The sequence below is a fragment of the Trachypithecus francoisi genome, unplaced genomic scaffold (genome assembly GCF_009764315.1).
Source record: "Trachypithecus francoisi isolate TF-2019V2 unplaced genomic scaffold, Tfra_2.0 Lachesis_group8, whole genome shotgun sequence".
Taxonomy (NCBI): Eukaryota; Metazoa; Chordata; class Mammalia; order Primates; family Cercopithecidae; genus Trachypithecus; species Trachypithecus francoisi.
In genome coordinates this window covers 8,415,346-8,435,359 of record NW_022681473.1, presented here as the reverse complement: position 1 = coordinate 8,435,359, position 20,014 = coordinate 8,415,346, and the positions used below count along the sequence as shown (strand labels likewise).

Sequence of the window (20,014 nt, the reverse complement as noted above, 5' to 3'; positions counted from 1 at the left end):
CGCGGAGCGTGCCAGCGCCGGTGCAAATAACGTTGCCCCCTCCCTCCCTGCTCCACTCCCTCCGAAACCCGTTTGCAAACGCCAGTACGCCCGGCTGGGAGGTCCCGCTGGAGCCGGGCCCGCTGGGCAGCCAGGGGCTGAGTGTCCGACGCCCGCCCCCCGCCCCGCCTGGCCGCCCCGCCCGGGCCGCGAGGCCACCTCACCCACAGCGGAATGGAAACCGGTTCGACAGGTAACAAATAGGTGGGTTGTCACCGTTATTTCCCAACGCATGCGCCGTCGCTCCCCAGGCCACTCCAAGCTAATTAGATCAGATCACCGCCCCCCCCTCCCCGCCCCAGCCACCAACACACACCGCCGCGAGCCAATAAAGCGTCAACCCGTCCGTCCGGCTCGCACTTTAAGACTTCCCGAGCGGCCGCGGGGACGCCAGTCGAGCCGGGAGACGCTTACCTGCCGCTTCCCCGCGCCGCCCGGTGTACCTGGCCGCAAGGGACCTCGTTCGCAGGGAGGACGGCGACACTCCGCGGAGTTGGAACCGGCGCGCGCCGTCCGGGCTCGGACCTTTCCCGGAACGTAGGGGCGCCTTAGCGACTCCTTCCCTGCTGTGCCCCGTTCCCGGCGTTCAGCCCGGCTCCGCAAAGGTGGGACGGCTCCCGGCTTCAGTTACGGAAGCGGCCCGTGTCCAGCGACGAGGGTTCGAAAATGCCCCGCGCGTTCCTGGTGAAGAAGCCGTGCGTCTCCACGTGCAAGAGGAACTGGAGCGAGCTCCCAGACGAGGAGCGCGGCGAGATCTACGTGCCAGGTGAGGCAGCCGCCCTCCGGCCTGCGGCGCCCGCGGCGGCGTCGAGGCTGCGGGCGGGCGCAGGTAGGTCCGCGGAGCCGGACGGCAGGCGCGGTGTGGGCTCCGGGGCTGGATGCGGCCGCGGCCCAGGCTGGGTGGGCCCGCGGCTCCCGACCCGGGGCGCTGGGGGCGGGGGCGGGGCCGGCGGAAGAGCGCCGGTGGGGGCGGGGGCTGCATGGTGGAAGCGGAGCCGCTCCCAGGGCCTAGGGGGCGCGGAACCGCTACCCCCCACCCCCTGAACCGCGGACAGAGGAGGCAGCGGGGTGTGTCACCGCTCAGGCGACCCTCGGCTCCGACGTCGTAAATCCAGAAAACCGGGATTTGCATGAGGCAGGAGGAGGGCACTGGAGCGATGCCACTTTGGGGGGCTGGGAGCGAGCTGGAGTTTCGGCCGAGATTTGTGTTAAAAGACTCTGAGCTCCAGCCGCTCGCACAGGTCCTTCCTCCTCCCCGACAACACTGGTGGCCGGGTCGGAGTGAGGGTCGAGCCGGTGAGGGGTGTGGGCCCCCAAATTTTCGTGGGGCTTTGGCTCCTGGTCCTGCGCAGTGCGTCGAGACGGTAGGGCAGGCGCCCGCTGCGCCCCTCTTGCCCTTAAAGCAGAGGTGGGATCGGGTCTCAAGTCTGCTAGAAACGCACTTCCTTCACCTTGGCGGAGGACACAATTGCATAGAAAGCAGCTGAAGGGAGCCCACCCCACAGCGGGGGGCCAGGCCCGGGGAAGCTGGTGTACCCAGTTATTTTTGGCAGACGCCTAGACAGCGTCGACTGTGAATGAGTAACCCGAGTTGCTTCTTCCTCCAGCGGCATCTTCCCCTGAACGCCCCAAGAACACTCCTACCCCTTCTGTCCTCCCCAACCCCCAACAAAGTCTTTGGTCTGGAGAAAGCCTGCTTCCTTCCGAGCGCCCCCTCCCCAGGCCTTGGGGGCGGGGCGGGGACGCTCTGAACGCCCAGCCCAGCCCCTCCGAGGGGGGAGGGGGGAGTAATTAACCAACTGACTTTGACCCTTGATCTGCAGACTCCCTGGCACCGCCCCAGGCCTTGTAGGAAAGTGGGGAAATGAGGGCAGCAGTGAGGGGCCCTGTGAGGGCTCTTGCTCAGTTTCCCTCCTGAATCAGCTGTTGGAGATAGTGTGGTGAGGTCTTTGTGGCCTGTGGTGCTGGCAGGATGTTTCACAGCTTAACCTGATCTCAAGGGGACCCCTCTTTCACAGTTCCTTAAAACAAGGGAATGTGCCAGAAGACCCTGATAACCCCATTGGGGAAACTGAGGCAAAAAGGGACGTGAGTGGCCTCCTCACCTGTGGCAGATTAGGGTGTGGGCTCAGGATTCTGTTTATAGCTTCTTGCTTGGCCACCATCCCTGGTGAACTGGCTGGTTCTCTACCTGGGAGTTTGTGGGGGCACGCAGAGGGCCGGAGCCCCCTCCCCGCTCCGCCTTCCGCCCCCACCTGTGTTTGACTTGCTGCTTAGCTGCTCCTTGGGATCTGATAAACTGAACTTGGACCGTGGTAAAGGTGAGCTGAGCTCTGAGCCAGGCTCAGTGTGCTGTTATTTTTAGTTTTATTTCACATCCCAATCAGTAACAGATCATGTGTTGACTTTTACAAAGGACAAAGAAATTCCGTTTGTTGAAATTATTGACTTATTTGTGTCCTAGCGATTTTCTCCACCACAGTTCTAGTGACCACAGTGGAAGTGGCAGGGGAGACTTATGCCCCAGGGTCTGTCCCATCAGGTGCAGGGGAGGGCCTCCGGGTGGTCTGGGCCACCGGCTGCCACCGTCCAGGTGAGGGAGACCTGCCGGCTTCTCTGTAGGCTCTTCCAGGATGTGTGACGGGAGTCCAATCTCAAGGATGAAGGGAGAATTTGTCCTCATCCCTCTGGCAAGGAGAGAATCCTGTGGGTCAAGTAAAGGGTAGAAGATAGAGAACTTAATTTTACCTCTGAAAGCCATGTGGCCCACTGAAGAGTTTTCCCACAGTTTTTGGCAATGAGAAAGGGAATGTCCGCAGTCCACGCTCGGGTGCCTCAGATGGCTGGAGAGTGGGGGTGTGTTTTGTGCTGGCCTGTCCCCTGGCTGGGCCATTCCATCACCAGCCAACCATGACCCCAGAGCCAGCTGGGCACGTTTCCGTTCGCCTCACAGATTCCTGGAACGTTGTGACCAGCTAAGCGTTGACCCTATTTCCAGTGGAGGGCCCAGAAACGTGGGAGTGTTTGAGTTCTGACCTTCCTGCCAGGTTCCTCTGAGACCCTCAAAGCCTCCCAGAGACCACCTGGAAGGGGAAGGTTTTACTGGCCAGAGGTGCTGGGCCCCAGCCCGACAGCACTGATTCCAGGGCCCCAGTTTGACAATCACATCAGCCTCTCTCCCCCAGGTAGAATTCTAGAGCTTCTCACTCCCAGGCCAGAATCTTTCCCCTGGGAAGAGGTGAAGATGGCTCCGTGCATGCGCCCTGGAGACTTGAAAGGATTACTGGCTAGGAAGCCACCTTGAACTGCCGCCCCCCCCACAACTGCCCCCCCTCGCCTTCCTTTGTTATGTCAGTATTGACTTGGAGTGACAGGGAGTAATGCCTGGTTTCTTGAGGATAAACCCAGGCACCTGTACCTAGGGGGTAAATTCTACCTCCTGGACTGACCAGGGAAGGGCTCCAGGAACAGGGTTGAAGCTGGTTCTCCCAACCCCCCAGCGGAGCCCCACTCCCTGCTGAGTGAAATCTCCAGGTCAGGAAGGCACCTGAGGACAGACTGGAAGCTGGAGTCGAGGAGCATCCCAGGGCCTCTTCTAGGCTTCCCAGCCTCCCCTCTGTCACTGGGCTGGCCACAGTCTGCTCTGCCACTAGCCTGGTGGACACTCGAGCTCAGGGAGGCCAGCAGGCTGGGCGGTGGGACATTGGAGCTTCCTTCAAGGAATGCAGCCCAGCCTGGCTCTACCACTAGGTAGTGTGGGCACTTGGGCAGGTCTCTTTCCAGCTGGTCAGGGAGGCTGAGAGTGAGCTTTGGGGCCCGAGGATGCGTCGGGGGTGAGGAGGGGGAGAGCTCCAGCCTCCAATGGAATGGTTACCCTGTAGTAATTCCTGGGCCGTGTTTGGCAGCGAAGGAGATGTTTGCTGTGCTTGCCAGGGAGTGGGGCTGGGAGAGTGGACAGCCACACAGTGGATAGAGACAGAAGAGCAGGATGGGCCTAGGCAGCCAGCTAGATGAGACTCCTACCTGTCCCCCGGGATCCTGTCACCCAGGCTGCTAGGCGGTCTGTGCTGAGCTTGGGTGTCCTGAGGCAGAAACCTGGCAGATGATTTGTCCTGGAAAGAACAGGTGAGGGCAGGTCCTTTGGCCGCAGGGAGGATGGCGAGGGAAGCTGGCCATGGGTGAAGTCGGGGCTCCTTTGTATCATTGGCCATTTCAACAAGTCCTAGATGGAGTCCCACAGGGACACTGGGCCTGTGCCTGGCTGGGTGGGGGCTGCAACAGGAAGCACTGCCCCCACTGTTCTGGGCGGGCACCCTGGCAGGAGGGCCAAGGCACAGTTTTAACTTCTTTGTGGATACCCAGTGAAAAGTGGCTGGGAAAGAGGGAAAATATACTGTCTGAAGGAACTTCTGGAAGTTCACAGTGGAAACAGAAGGCGCAGAGACTGGCCCATGCGTTTCTGGGTTGGCCTGCCTCTGGCTGGTGCTGGGTCCTTTTGGATGATTTGCTAGCGGATCTACAGGGAACAGAGGAGATGGGCACGGGGGCACCAGCCCTTCCTGATAAGGGTGTAAGGCTGCTGAAAACCAGCTGCACTGTGCTGACATGCTGGGTCCCCGTCTCACCTTCAGAACTGGGCTGACCCCCATGTTCCGGGCAGCACCCATGTGGTCAGCGGGGCCCAGGAGGGGGTCATTCTTGCATCTGCTTCATTTGCTCTCTGCAGAGAGCCAGGGACAGACCTCGTGCCCAGCCCTGTCCTGAGGCCTTGGATGGGGGGATCTGGCACTTTGCCCAACATCTGGGCCAACAGCTTTCCATCCAAGAGATGGAGGACTTACAGAGGCTAAGGCAGGAGACAGGCCTTGATGGGCAACTGCCCTGGACATGGTCCCTCGGTGTCCGTGCCTCTGCTCTGGGCCTGGCCCTCAACATTCTCCAGGTAGAGGCAAGTTGGGCCAGTAGGAGGGGACAGGCAGTAGGAAGAGGGCCAGGCTAGTTCGACCTTGCCATACTCCACAGCTGTGGGTGGGTGATGAGTGGTCACAGCGCCACCGCCTTGCCGGAAACATCTAATTAGGGACAGAGAGCACCACAAGCAGGGCCTAACCAGTTCTGCTTCCTGCCTCCTGCCACTCAGCGACACTCAGTGCCAGGTGGCACGCCAGTGCACACTCCCTGTGCGTGTGGCCGCAGGAGGGACATGCTCATGGGGGTGGCAGGGAGATAGGTTTGGCAGGGTGGGTGGGATGAGGCAAACATCCCCACCCTGGCGGCGGGTGGCCGCCCATCCAGCCTCCTCTGCCCCTCACTCAGGGTGGAGGTGGACCAGAGAGCCAAAGCAGGCAGGCCCACTCTCTGGCCCCGGTCTCCCAGCACCAGCTCGGCCAGGTTTGTGTGGAACAGCAGAGGCGGGCAAAGGACACAGGTCTCCTCACAAATGCATGGATCTCAGGACCCTAACCATGAGCCTCCCCTCTGGTGGAGCAGGGCAGCCCAGAGCAGCCACCGTTGTGGGCTCAGCCCGTCCCTCACCTGCTGTCTCCTGCTGTGGTGTGGCTGGGGGACCTCGCTCACACCATCCAGTACTGACAGGCAGAGGAGGGTAGGGTTCCTGTTTGTCTCCACCTGGATTGAGAAATGGAAACTGTCACCCAGCTATGAATTCTCAGCCAAGGTCTCCAATAGCTGGCGAGCCTGCATGAGAAGCTCACCATCGCCCCTGCCCACCCCCAGCCAGACAGCTCCTGTGGCAGGGGAACAAGCCGGGGTAGACAGCCAGACCTCGACACTCAGGCTCAGCGAGAGGTGCAATGCCAGCCCAGAGGCCAGGCCTGGGTCAGGCGCTGGTGAATCAACCCAAGGAATGAGGTGGCCCATTAAAGGCCCCCGGACAGACGGACGCCAGTACCTGCAGGACGGGTTCTGGGCGGCGGCGGGCGCATTCTTCTCTCTCAGACCTTTGTTGTATTTTGAGGGGGCGAGAGCGGGGGCCTCTCCCGAAACTTCAGCACTGTCAAACGCACCCTTGCTCCACAACCACATTCCTCTGCTTCCCCCACGTCCCTGTCCTCCTGGGAGAAGAGGTGAGAGCAGCAGCCCTCCTGCCTGGGCCCTTGCCCGTTCTCTGCCTTGCTGGCTGCGAGACGGCAGGGTGCACAGGGCCATGCTCCTGCTTCTGCAATCCCACATCAGCCTCCCTCAGAAGCTCACTCATCCTTTAGGTCATAGGCCCCTCATGATTTTTCCTTCTGAAGCTTGGAGGATGTCCTTAGCTTATGGGTTTCAAGTACTGAGCTCAGGCTCTTTGGAAGAAAAATATTAAGTTGAAAAATTTGCCCCAGCTCTGTTGGCTTTGAGAATTGTCTCTCTGTGTCCCTCGAGAGTGCTCTCTTTCTGGTCCTCTGTAGTCAGCACTGGGCTTAGGGTCTGAAGCCAAGCCTCCCTGGCCCGTTCGGTGTGAGGTGCCTGCCACGGGGCGTGGCTGCATCCAAGGGCTGCCAGGTATCGGTGCTGCGGCTGCTGAGGGAGCCCAGCCCGACATGCCCCAGCGAGCGGTCCTGCCGAGGGGGAGGGTTGCATAAGCCTGGGCAGGCCGCCGAGACTGTTAGGCTGCATCCACCTGCGGCTCCCTGACCTCCTCCCTGTTCCACCCACCTGGCCTGTTTCCCTGCAGAGCTGCGACCAGCTGGGAGTGGAGAGCCTGGAGCCCTGGGCTGCAACAGCAGGAACTGGCCTGCTGGGGTAGGGGTGGGAAGCAGGGCTAGGACCACCCACACCCCCAAGACCAGCAGCCAAATCTGTCGGAGGAGAGGCCTGGAGTGGTCCAGACCACCGGGGACCATTCTGATGCGGCTCCAAGAGCTGTCCCTGGGCAGAAGGTCTCCACTGGCTCATGTTCAAAGCCAGGGGGCAGGAAGGGGGTTTGGCCACAGAGGGCTCCGGCTCCCAGTGCCCTTTGTCCCTGTAGGAGAGTGGATGAGGCCTGGCATTCAGAGGGACTGGCCCAGGTGGGGCAGGCAGACAACTCCGGAGGGATAATTGGCAGGGCAATTCGGTCCTCCCAGTTCCGCTAAGACACAAATTACTCAGCGGGCAGTGGCGCTTGGCTGGCATCACCTGCAATTACCTTAATAGGGCGGGAGGGCGGTACAGCAGTGGTGGTCAGGGCAGCCCCGCTCTGCCACATGTCTGCGATGGGAGGGACGGAGTCTCCAGGTTCCAGCCGTCTCATGGCTAGGGAAGCTTCCAGAAACCCCGCTGGATCCTCTTTTCTCTACCAAGCCCCTCACCTATCTGTTCTCTCCCCAGTCAGCCTGGGCTTCTGCCCACCACAACCCTACCAGGAGCCGGAGCCCTCTGTGGCCGAACCCCCTTCCTGCCCCCTGGCTTTGAACATGAGCCTTCGAGACTCTAGCTACAGTGTGGCCCCTGGGCCCTGTGTGGTGGCCCAGCTGCCCTCTGAAGACATGGGACACTTGACAGACCCCCAGAGCAGAGACCATGGCTTCCTGCGCACCAAGATGAAGGTAATGCCACTCACGTTGTCTCTGAGGGCCAGGGGCGTGCATGTAGACCTGCGTCCAGCTCGTAAGACATGGCATAAACGAGATGTAGGCAGAGACTGACCTGGGACCTGGGCCAAGGTTTCTGCAGAGGAGTGCTGATCTCCGGGCAGATGGCACAGAGCTGTGGCCTCTGGGAGGTGGGCACCACCCTCCTCAGGGGCACTGGGGGCTGGCATCCACGTCTTCCCAGTCTGCCGGCCTGTGGCCCCAACTTCTGGATGTCTGTCAGCAATGCTGTCCTCACCCACAGGTGACCCTTGGGGACAGTCCCAGTGGAGACCTGTTCACCTGCCACATCTGCCAGAAGGCCTTCACCTACCAGCGCATGCTGAACCGCCACATGAAGTGTCACAACGACGTCAAGAGGCACCTCTGCACATACTGCGGGAAGGGCTTCAATGACACCTTCGACCTCAAGAGACACGTCCGAACTCACACTGGTAAGCAGAAGCCCATGGCTGGGAGAAGCACACCAGATCTGCCTGGCTGCGGCTGTGCGGGAAAAGCCCAGCACCCCCTGCTCTCCCTCGGTGACGGGCAGCCTGGAAGGGCATCCCGGAGCTCAGGGCCAAAGTCCTCCTGAGCTCATCAGTTAGGAGTTTTGATTTGAGAGTCACTCGGGAAATTGGTGTTGGACAGGCCTCCGTCCATCCCTTGGCTCGAGAGGCAGGGGTCCTGTCCTTTCTGTGTCCAGAAGCAGCCGACAGCCTCCAAAGTCCCTGCCAGGTCTCTGATGCTGGCCCCTGTCCTCCCCGCAGGCGTGCGGCCCTACAAGTGCAGCCTGTGTGACAAGGCCTTCACGCAGCGCTGCTCTCTGGAGTCTCACCTCAAGAAGATCCATGGCGTGCAGCAGAAGTACGCGTACAAAGAGCGGCGGGCCAAGCTGTACGTGTGTGAGGAGTGTGGCTGCACATCTGAGAGCCAGGAGGGCCACGTCCTGCACCTGAAGGAGCACCACCCTGACAGCCCACTGCTGCGCAAGACCTCCAAGAAGGTGGCCGTGGCACTACAGAACACTGTCACTTCCCTGCTGCAGGGCAGCCCCCACCTGTGAGTGGCTCGAGCCCTGGGGGTGCTCCCAGAGGCCCTGAGAGGGTCCAGGGTTGCCTCCCAGCTGCCTGACCAGCCCACCCTCCTGCGACCTCTCACCCGAACACCAGTGATCAGGACTGGAGCCCCCGTGCCTTGATCTCCCCTCTGGGCACACGTGTTCACTCAGGCCCAGCAATGACCTCTGCTCATTTTTGCATTTTTAACTTATGGGCTGAGGCTGCTCTGAGCCTGAGAAGATGTGTCTATGTCTGGAGATGGGATGAGGCCAAGGCTGCCTTCAATTAGAAGCAGCCGCCCACAGAGACAGGCACTGTGTGCCTGGCAGCAGGACTTCCTACCCAGAGGAAATTTGAGCTAGGATCCCAATGCCCCCGCCTCTCAGCACAGGGCAGGGGCTGCAGGTCCCCAGTGGACAGCAGAGTCAAAAGCACTGGCAAAGGGCACCTCTGCAAACAACCGTGGTGGGGGCTGGCAGCGAACCCCCAACCTGGCAGGGCTTCCTCTAATGCTCAGGGTTCTGGAGGGCTCTGTCCTTCTGGCAAGGAGAGGCACACATGTGTGCCCAGCTGTGTGTGTGCATGTGCTTGTGTGTATGCACTGCTCTGTGTGTGCGTGCATGTGTACACACAGGAAGCCTTTCCACATATCACCTCATTTCTAAGAAATAAACTGCAAGGTGCCAAGAAGGTTTTATTTCCTTTTTTTTTTTAAAGATGACAAATGTACAGATGTTAATATATTTTTGGTGCCAATGGCGATGTTTTTAAGAGGGGGATGGAGCTGGCTTTTCTCCATTCCCATGCGCTTCTATTTATCCTAGACATTTCAAACCTCCTCTGTGCCTTGGCTCTGGGCAGGGGCTGCCCCAGCCCACCCCCATTCTTTGTACGTGCTGAGACAGTCACTGGAAGATCTTCCTCCAGCGGTGCCCTGGATGGCCGCTCCTGCAAACAGCACGTGGCATCTTCTGCTCTTCCCTCCAGGCTCTGCCCTGCACATCCTGTCAAGGCAAGCCCCAGTGACCTGGAGAGCTGGCCTGATGCTGAGGGTGTGTCCTTCTAGGGCTTTAGGGGGCAGGCAGGTGGGACGAATGCCGATGCCCATCCCTACCTGAAGCACTAGGACACTCTTGCAGGGCCAGGCTGGAAGGCCGGCCCTTTTCTTGGTTGAGTCAAAAGCCCTAGCACAGTGGCAAAAAATGGGACAGAATGACGACCAGCACCTCAGAAACTTCCAGAGGGAGGAGAGGATTTGATGGCTATCAAATTGTATCTGTTGCCTTTTTTCTGACTTCTTCACCTGGCCAGGCTGGCGTTTGGAGTGCCTGTGGGGAGAACCACCCTGGCTGGCTGGCTGGCTCCCTTGCTGCAGCTGGGAAAGGGATTCTGGGTATAAAGGGGTGTGTGTCTTGTGGGCCAAAGGGAAAGACAGGCAGGGGTCAGAGCCAGCCTGCCAGAGGCAAATGCAAAACCGGTCCCCACAACACAGCCAGCGGGTCAGCCCCTTAAAGCCAAACCCCGCCCGAAGCAGAACCACTTTGGCCTCCCCTGCCCAAAATGGGTAGCGTCTGCACCACCCTGGGCTCAGGCTCGGGCCTAGCCCTGGGCTGACCTAAGAGGAAGGCGCCTTCCTGGACTGCCCTCTGAAATGTGTATAGATTGATTCTAAAAACTCTTGTTTCACTTGACTTTAGAGTGTCTGGGGAGCTGTCGTATTCTGAAAGTTACACAGCACACAATAATGTTATCTGGAAGCTCTGTTTTTGTTTACATTTCTCTATCCCTGGGTTGACTGCCAATCCGAGGCCGTCATGAAGCACTGTGTTGTCTGTTTTATTTTATAACCTTCCTCTCAACTATTAAAATTAGAGATCTAATGTTTTCTGTGTTTTGGATGTTTTTGTCTTATGGGCCCCTTTTTCCCCATGCAGAGAAGTAATCGAGGCTGGGCGCGGTGGCTCAAGCCTGTAATCCCAGCACTTTGGGAGGCCGAGACAGGCGGATCACGAGGTCAAGAGATCGAGACCATCCTGGCTAATACGGTGAAAACCTGTCTCTACTTAAAAATACAAAAAACTAGCCAGGCGACGAGGCGGGCGCCTGTAGTCCCAGCTACTCGGGAGGCTGAGGCAGGAGAATGGCGTAAACCCGGGAGGCGGAGCTTGCAGTGAGCTGAGATCCGGCCACTGCACTCCAGCCTGGGTGGCAGAGCAAGACTCTTGTCTCAAAAAAAAAAAAAAAAAGAGAAGTAATCGAAATGATTGACTATTCTTATCCAAACCTTTCTTCGTTTCGGTCACCGGGGGGAGGCCCTGGTCAAGACAAGAGCCTGGCCCAGATAGCTTAAGCCTGCCCAGGGCCTCGGACAGTCACTGCCTGCTGAGTCCTGGTTCAGCATTCACTGCTCTCGGCAGTGGCAGCAGCGGGGTACCCTGGGCTCTGTCCATCTGCCTCATACCACCCTGCATCCTGACTGGTGGCCTCTGCCAGGCTGAGACCACCAGGCTTTATGTAGTCACCCAGGGATCCAGTCTTGGCCTACCAGGATCCCCCTCAGGGTTAGACCATAGGAGGAGCCACAGTCCCAAGGAGGGTGCAAAGCTCACATCACTTGCGGTCAGATACTTAGGGACAGCTACACTCTGTGTCCACAGACCTAGGGACGGCCACACCTCTGCCCACGTACCTAGGGACAGCCACACTCTGCATCCAGGCACCTAGGGACAGCCACGCTCTGCATCCACACACCTAGGAATGGCCACACCTGTGTCCATGCACCTAGGGATGGCCACACCTTGTCCACGCAGCAAGGGACAGCCACACCTATGTCCACGCACCAAGGGACGGCCACACCTGTGTCCACGCACCGAGGGATGGCCACACCTGTGTCCACGCACCGAGGGATGGCCACACCTGTGTCCACGCACCGAGGGATGGCCACACCTGTGTCCACGCACCGAGGGATGGCCACACCTGTGTCCATGCACCTACGGACGGCCACACCTGCACAGTACTTGTGCTGTGCCAGGCACACTCAGAAGTGTGTTACGTGTATTGGCTCACTTAACTCGCTTCGGAGGCAGGTTCTGTGACCACCCCCACCCTGGCAGAGTGAATTTGGGCAGCTGACACAGTGTCTCACGACTGACCAGCAGTGGAGCTGGGATGCTACCTGCCTGGCCTGGCCCAGGGTCTGCTCAGGAACACTGCTCATGCTATGGATGGAGAAAGCAGGAGGGGACGTAGGGTCCCTCTAGGAAATTCAAACTAGGAGGAAATCTGGAGCTTGTCTGGCTTTCCCTGTCGCTTACCATGATTGCTCTGGGAGACTGATCTCTTTGGGGGCCCTGAGTCCCAGTTTGTGCTTTTCCACCATGGCCTGGCCAGATGGATAAGAAAGCTACAGGCCTTGGACATTGGTCTTGTTCCAGGAGGCGTGAGAAGGGTTGGTACCAGGCGCTGTGAGGTGAGGGAAGACATCCTTTTCCAAGGCTCCCTGTAGTCAGCCCACAGGACTAAAAAGGGCCCTAACCCATCTCCTGTCTCTAAATAGCGGGGCATGAAGGATTTATCTTATCTAGAGAGAACTCTCTGTGAAAGGCCAACTCAATCCCATTTCCTATCCCAAGACGTGCAGCCCCGCTGTTGGGAGCCCAGGGACTGCCCACCACATGAATTTCAGGAGGTAGGACATGCCTCCAGGAAGCGGGGGTAGTGGAGGGGTGGAAGAGGCTCCCTCTGAGCCTCTGCACTTCCTCCCACGCCTCAGATGAGCTCAGGTGGTTGCTGTGCCCTGTGTCACCCAGACGAACTCTTCCCTAGCAGGGCGGGGCCAGTCACATTTCCGGCCCAGAATATTCTCCAGGCTCTGTTGGATGGCGGCTGTGAGGGAAACGAGAAGTGTACAGGGCTCTGCTGACTGGGAAAAAGATAGGAGATTATCTAACCCAGAACAAATCGTGTGGCCAAACTACAAACACTATGGAACCCAAAAGCAGTCTTTTGCATCCGAAAGAACCAAGGCTTCTTGGAAGAGGTGGGCCTGCAGCTGGGCTGGAAGAACAGGAGGATGTGAGTAGAACAGAGGAGGAGGTGTTTCAGGGAAGGAAAGTGGGCTCAGACACCAGGGCAGAGGAGTGAAGCCAGGAGCGGGATGGAAGGCGTCCCTGTTTCCACTAAAGCCGATGCCTCTTCATTCAGCCAGGCACACCGTAGGCATTTTTTGAGTCCTGCCTAGGTGCCAGCGAGAACTGGTAACTATACAAGATTCTGAGACACAGGAGAGCTGGGGGACATAGCCAGATGGCCTTATCAAGGATGAACGGAGAGTCCTATTTTTATACCTAAAAACAAAACAACCAAGTGCAGGGTGGGAGAAACAACAACAGTAAGTGCCATTAAGATTTATATTCTATCTTGGAATATTTTCCAATATATATATTTTTTGAGATGGAGTTTCGCTCATGTCGCCCAGGCTGGAGTGCAGTGGCGTGATCTCAACTTACTCCAACCTCTGGCTCCCAGGGTTCAAGTGATTCTCCTGCCTCAGCCTCCCGAGTAGCAGGGATTACAGGCACCCACCACCACGCCCAGTTAATTTTTTGTATTTTTAGTAAGAGACAGGGTTTCACCATGTTCGCCAGGATGGTCTCAAACTCCTGACCTCAGGTAATCCACCCATCTTGGCCTCCCAAAGTGCTGGGATTACAGGTGTGAGCCACTGTTCCCCGCTCCATTTTTTTTTAATAGTGAATATATATTATTTTTACAATCAGAACAAAAAGTTATAAAACAATTTAGGTTTTTTCAGTGACTTGAAGTTCAACAGGTCAACAGGAAAATGGGGCAGTCCCTTCCCCCACCACCCAAAAAAGAGCTAATGATGGCTGAGAGTGGTGGCTCACAGCTGTAATCCTAAAACTCTGGGAAGCCAAGGCAGGAGAATTGCTTGAGCCCAGGAGTTAGAGGCAAGCCTGGGCAACACAGGGAGATCCTGTCTCTACAAAAAAAAAATTACAATTAGGCAGGGTGTGGTGGCTCATGCCTTTAATCCCAGCACTTTGGGAGGCTGAGGCGGGTGGATCTCCTGAGGTCAGGAGTTCCAGACCAGCCTGGCCAACATGGCAAAACCCTGTCTCTACGAGAAATACAGAAATCTGCCGGGCATGGTGGCACACTCCTGTAATCCCAGCTACTCAGGAGGCTGAGGCAGGAGAATCGCTTGAACCTGGAGACAGAGGTTGCAGTGAGCTGAGATTGAGCCACTGCACTCCAGTCAGGGTGACAGAGCAAGACTCTGTCTCAAAAAAAAAAAAAAAAAAAAAAAAGCTGGGCATGGTAGCATGTTCCTCTAGTCTCAGCTACTCCCGGGGCTAAGGTGGGAAAATCGCTTGAGCCTGGGAGGTCAAGACTGCAGTAAACCGAGATTGCACCACTGCATTCCAGCCTGGGTGACAGAGTGAGACCCTATCTCCCAGAAAAAAAGAAGAGCTAATGTGATTTTGGGCAATATCAGAACACCAAATACAAAATACAAAAAATTAACTGGGCGTGGTGGTGGGTGCCTATAATCCTGCTACTCGGGAGGCTGAGGCACCAACAGCCAAGGCTGCCTCCCTCTGCTTGGTCAGGCACCCATCAGTGGTGCAGGGGAAGAGCAGGGCCTCAAATCAGGAGCCTGGTCTGAGCCTAGCCCCTCTGTCACTGTCTACGTGATCCCGGGTGAGTGACCACCTCTGTTTCCTCATCTATAAAATGAGGTGGGCTCCTAAATCCAAAAGTTCCAGTTCCTCTCTGCTCTAAAGACTCCATAAAAACCTTTTTTTTTTTTCTGAGACAGTCTCACTCGCTCTTGTCACCCAGGCTGGAGTGCAGTGGCACAATCTCAGCTCACTGCAACCTCTGCCTCCCAGCTTCAAGTGATTCTCCTGCCTCAGCCTCCTGAGTAGCTGGGATTATAGGCGCCCGCCAAAAATGCCCAGCTAATTTTTGTACTTTTAGTAGAGATGGGGTTTCGTCATGTTGGCCAGGGTGGTCTCGAACTCCTGACCTCAGGCGATCTGCCCGCCTTGGCCTCCCAAAGTGCTGGGATTACAGGCATGAGCCACCATGCTGGGCCTCATAAAAACTCTTGAAGGCACTTGCTGGCAAACTGGCAGAGGTGAGAAGGCCAAAGGCTGGGAGGTTGCCGGGCAGGAGGGGCCAAGGGCAGGGAGGCCAAGAGAGCGGTGAAGGCAGCAGGAGACTCTTCCAGCGCCCCAACCCCCAGCTGCTGGAAAGGGCTGGAGGGCTGCTGGCCTGGCTGGGGGTCATTTGCTGGGACTCACTAAAGGGACCTAGTTCTGGCGCTGCAGGTGGGACACAGCCACAAAATCCTCTACGGTCAAAGTACACTGGCCGTGACTTCCAGGCCTGCTCATCAGATCCAAGAAGGTAGAACTAGGGAGAAAACGCTGGTGAGCCGAGTGGGATGGAAAAGACAGCCGAGCGGACAGCAAGACCTGCAGCAAGGCGGCTCCCTGAGCTGAACCTGGACTCGCTGTGGGCAGGGGCTCCCCTCTCACCCTCTCACTGTCCTCTGGGTCCACTCCCTCGGGCGATGGCAGCCACCTGACCCAGGATGTCCCACTCTTTTCACAGCCAAAGCTCTCCTCCTGAGCTCTGGAGTCTCTTTGGCTCCTGCTCTCCCACCTTAGGCTCCAGGGCCTGGCTCTTTCAGTCCCTACAACCAACCAGTCAGCTCCCAGTTCACCACCCTCCCCCAACACCCCAGCTCTCCCCTGCGGAGGTGGCATGGGGGCAGCCGGGGCGGCAGGCAGGCTGCATATGGGGGCTCAGGCACCTCATCCCTGTGGCGCCCATGCTGGGGGTAGGTTGACTCAAGTGTGGAGATCGGGGTCTTGGGCAAGGCCGCTCCCTTGTAACTTAGATCTTCCAGGTTGTTTCCTGATTGTAAGAGCTGATTTCCTCCATTCCTCACTTTCTGTCTCTCTGTGAAATGATTCCATATAATCCTACTTTGATCAATCTTTTAAAATAGAATAAAGGCCAGGCATGGTGGCTCATGCCTGTAATCCCAGCACTTTCGGAAGCCAAGGCAGGCAGATCACAAGGTCAGGAGATCCAGACCATCCTGGCTAACGTGGTGAAACCGCGTATCTACTAAAAATACAAAAAAAATTGGTTGGGCACGGTGACTCACGCCTGTAATCTCAGCACTCTGAGAGGCCGAGGCGGGCGGATCATGAGGTCAGGAGATCGAGACCATCCTGGCTAACATGGTGAAACCCTGTCTCTACTAAAAAAAATACAAAAAAATTAGCCAGGCGTGGTGGCGGGTGCCTGTAGTCCCAGCTACTCGGGAGGCTGAGGCAGGAGAATGGCGTGAACCTGGGAGGCGGAGCTTGCAGTGTGCCGAGATCGTGCCACTGCACTCCAGCCTGGGTAACAGAGCAAGATTCCGTCTCAAAAAAACAAAAACAAAAACAATTAGCCAGGCATGGTGGCACGTGCCTGTAGTCCCAGCTACTTGGGAGGGTGAGGCAGGAGAATCACTTGAATCCAGGAAGCAGAGGTTGTAGTAAGCCGAGATCGCGCCACTGCACTCCAGTCTGGGCGACAGAGCAAGACTGTCTCAAAAAATAAATAAATAAATAAAAATAAAACAGAGTAAAACACAAAGAAAACAGGTCATTTAAAATGTGCTCAGAGGCTGGGTGCAGTGGCTCACGCTTGTAATCCCAGCACTTTGGGAGGCGGAGGCGGGAGGATCACCTGAGATCAGGGGTTCAAGACCAGCCTGGCCAACAATGGTGAAACCCCGTTTCTATTAAAAACACAAAAATTAGCCAGGCATGGTGGCACGTGCCTATAATCCCAGCTACTCGGGAGGCTGAGGCAGAGAATCGCTTAAACCCAGGAGGCGGAGGTGCAGTGAGCCGAGATTGCACCACTGCACTCCAGCCTGGGCAACAGTGTGAGACTCCATCTCAAAAAAGAAAAAAAAAAAAAAAAAAAGACCAAGAGTTCTCGGGGCAAGATTTGGCTTTGGGGGCAGAAGTAAATAGTCCTGTAATAGTAGCTAATCATGACTTGCACTACCTGAGCTCCTACTACGCATCAGGCCAAAGCCTCTGACATCATCTCTAGTCCCCAAAACAACCCTAGGAGGTAGCTATTATTGCTGCTATTTTTAGGCAAAAAAACTGAGACTCAGGGAAATTAACCATCTTGCTCAAGGTCACATGGTGAGCAAGTGATGAAGCTGGGCTCTGACCTGACGCCAGCTACACTCTAAAGTTTGGGCTCTTGTCTCTCAGGTCCTCAAGTGCTTATGAAACTCCTTCCCATTCAGTTCTTCGTTTTGTCTCCAAACACCCACTCTGCACCCACTCTGTGCCAGGGGCAGTGCTCAGGTTTTGAGGATGCAAGATGCCTAAGATGACCTCTGTCCAGAAGGTCACCTTCGAGTGGGGGAAACAAACATGGCCCAGTCCAGGCAGCGGAAGAGGAGGGTGAGAAGTGCAGACTGGAGGGGGCCAGGTTGCCCCAGGGCGCAGAGACTCCACCACCACGGACTCCACCCTCCAGCAAGAATCTCTTAAGCTCCCGAATGTACACCCCATGTCAAGAGAGTTGAGAAAAGACAAAGGAGGAAGAAATACTAACCTGGGTGGGCACCTACCTGCCATCTGTCTGGCATACTGCACATGGCATCTCATTTAATCTTCCAGCGACCCTGAGAGGCTGGCACTGTTACTGTCACTGTCACTTTCTAGACAAGGGCAGTCAAACCTAAAGAAGTTAAGAAACAGCCATGGTCAGCCCACGTTCCCTACAGAGCAGAGCGTCCCGGCAGCCTGGGCTTTCTCTAGAGCATGCCACTGTCTTCCCAAGAATGTGTGGAAGTAGAAGGAAAGAGAGCGGGGACACCCCGAAGCCCAACTGCAGGGAACTAAACCCAAGACCCGGAGGGAGACCACAGGTGCCCAGGGCTGGCCCCGCCACACCACTGCCAAGTGTGTTTGCTCCTGCTAATGTCTCAGCCATAGCTGTCTCTTAAATGTCCCAGACCTGGAGGACGGGTGAGACGGAAGTGCAGGAAGGAAGATGCTGGGGGATCCTGAGTGAGCGAAGACATTCCAAACCCACAGGAGCTCTGGAAGGAACTCCCAACGTCCGCCCCCGCCATGCCCTAACTCCTCCCTGCAGCTCCAATTTTCCAAAGGAAGGATCTTGGTGGGTAAGAAACTCATCCTGTCCTCACCGCCTCGGCCTTGGCGGGGCTAGACCAGCCGGTTCCCTCCGCCTCTTCCCCTTGAGGACTCCAGGCAGGTAACAGGCCTGAGCGCCTCCCTCCCCAGGCACAGCGGACAGACGAGACCAGGACTGGAAGGACTTGCGTCCCTGTCACCAGTCGCACAAATGAAGCTGCCAGCGATACTAACAGGGCAAGGGCGCGCTCACCAGCTCTCAGGCCTTGCTAGAGCATGGGCCCTGGAGGAGTGGGGTTCCCTGTGTGTCAGACTGGTGCCTCCTGCCCTCCCCAACCAGCGCACTCTCCTCTGACTCAAACGCCCCCTAAGCGTTTGCTCCCTTCCACTCCCTTCCTGGGAGTTCTAAGAGGTTCCTGCCAGGGTTCTCTGAAGCCTCGAGTAGGGACCTCTGTGGGGCCACCACAGCCCTCAGGCCACAGCCCTGTAAGGGAGGCGGTGGGTGCTGGAGTCAGGGCAGAGGGGCTGCTGAGAGCTGCCCTGGCTAAGTTTCGTGCCCAGGTGAGGAGGAAGCATTCCCTAAGGAAGCCAGGAGCCCTCTAAGAAGTTTGATTTGCTTGGGGTTTGAAATTTCAGCCTTAATATAAAGAGTTCCTACATATCTGTAAGAAAAATAAAATGCGGCCCGGCGCAGTGGCTCACACCTGTAATCCCAGCACTTTGGGAGGCCAAGGAGGGTGGATCACCTGAGGTCGGGAGAACATGGAGAAACCCCATCTCTACTAAAAATACAAAGAATTAGCTGAGCATGGTGGCACATGCCTCTAATCCCAGCTATTCGGGAGGCTGAGGCAGCAGAATTGCCTCAACCTGGGAGGCAGAGGTTACGGAGAGCCAAGATCGCACCATTGTACTCCAGCCTGGGCAACGAGAGCGAAACTCCGTCTAAGAAAGAAAGAAAGAAAAGAAAGAAGAAGGAAGGAAGAAAGGAAGGAAGGAAGGAGGGAAGGAGGGAAGGAGGGAAGGAGGGAAGGAGGGAGGGAGGGGGAAGGCAGGCAGGCAGAAAGGCAGGAGGGAGGGAGGCAGGCATGGTAGCTCACGCCTGTAATCCCAGCACTTTGATATGCAGAGGCGGGCAGATCAGTTGAGCCCAGGAGTTCGAGACCAGCATGGCTAACAGGGCAAAACCCTGTCTCTACTAAAAAAAAACACACACAAAAAATTAGCCGGGTGTGGTGGTGTGCAACTCTAATCCCAGCTACTCAGGAGGCTAAGGCACAAGAATTGCTTGAACCCAAGAGGTGCATGTTGCAGTGAGCCAAGATTGCACCACTGCACTCCACCCTGGGCAACAGAGCAAGACTCCATCTCAAAAAATAAAAATAAAATAGAAAATTAAAAAAAAAATGTGTACCGTGGGAAGCTGGCAAAGAGTATGGATTAACTATTCATAAAAGAGCTTCAAATGATAACAATTATATGAAAAAAGTTTTGGGAGGCCAAGACGGGCGGATCACGAGGTCAGGAGATCAAGACCATCCTGGCTAACACGGTGAAACCCCATCTCTACTAAAAAAATACAAAAAAAGGCCGGGCGCGGTGGCTCAAGCCTGTAATCCCAGCACTTTGGGAGGCCGAGACGGGCAGATCACGAGGTCAGGAGATCGAGACCATCCTGGCTAACACGGTGAAACCCCGTCTCTACTAAAAATACAAAAACTAGCCGGGCGAGGTGGCGGGCGCCTGTAGTCTCAGCTACTCGGGAGGCTGAGGCAGGAGAATGGTGTGAACCCGGGAGGCGGAGCTTGCAGTGAGCTGAGATCTGGCCACTGCACTCCAGTCCCGGTGACAGAGCGAGACTCCGCCTCAAAAAAAAAAAAAATACGGGCCGGGCGCGGTGGCTCAAGCCTGTAATCCCAGCACTTTGGGAGGCCGAGACGGGCGGATCACGAGGTCAGGAGATCGAGACCATCCTTGCTAATACTGTGAAACCCCGTCTCTACTAAAAAAATACAAAAAAACTAGCCGGGCGTGGTGGCGGGCGCCTGTAGTCCCAGCTACTCGGGATGCTGAGGCAGGAGAATGGCGTGAACCCGGGAGGCGGAGCTTGCAGTGAGCTGAGATCCGGCCACTGCACTCCAGC

General features: G+C 56.8%; 2 protein-coding genes across 18 annotated transcripts in view; one reads left to right on the top strand and one right to left on the bottom strand.

The window, feature by feature from the left end:
- Positions 1–353: 353 nt before the first annotated feature.
- On the top strand, positions 354–10,540 carry OVOL1 (ovo like transcriptional repressor 1). Of its 2 annotated transcripts, none has more exons than XM_033207840.1 (4): positions 354–868; positions 7,351–7,568; positions 7,858–8,047; positions 8,366–10,540. In XM_033207840.1, exons 1-4 carry the CDS (start codon positions 706–708, stop codon positions 8,659–8,661), a joined length of 867 nt encoding a protein of 288 aa, XP_033063731.1. In that variant the 5' UTR covers positions 354–705; the 3' UTR covers positions 8,662–10,540. The 2 variants fall into 2 exon arrangements, with proteins under 2 accessions (XP_033063731.1, XP_033063732.1); XM_033207841.1 differs by having other exon boundaries at positions 360–805.
- The window catches only part of LOC117081646, a 48,462-nt gene continuing 30,803 nt past the window's right edge, over positions 2,356–20,014 (bottom strand). For 5 of the 16 annotated variants that reach the window (XR_004436213.1, XR_004436212.1, XR_004436216.1 and 2 more), the window contains 2 exons: positions 17,343–17,452; positions 10,908–13,002 (listed from right to left, as the gene is read on the bottom strand). Coding sequence is in view for 1 of the 16 variants with exons in the window: in XM_033207839.1 (XP_033063730.1) it covers positions 17,433–17,452 (20 nt within the window). In the remaining 15 variants the exon portion in view is untranslated. Of the gene's footprint in view, positions 2,744–4,062; positions 4,354–5,574; positions 6,600–6,696; positions 7,360–7,668; positions 7,900–10,907; positions 13,003–15,498; positions 15,650–17,339; positions 17,453–18,784; positions 18,817–20,014 lie in introns of those variants that run through there. The other 11 variants (XR_004436218.1, XR_004436222.1, XR_004436219.1 and 8 more) reach the window with 10 other exon arrangements.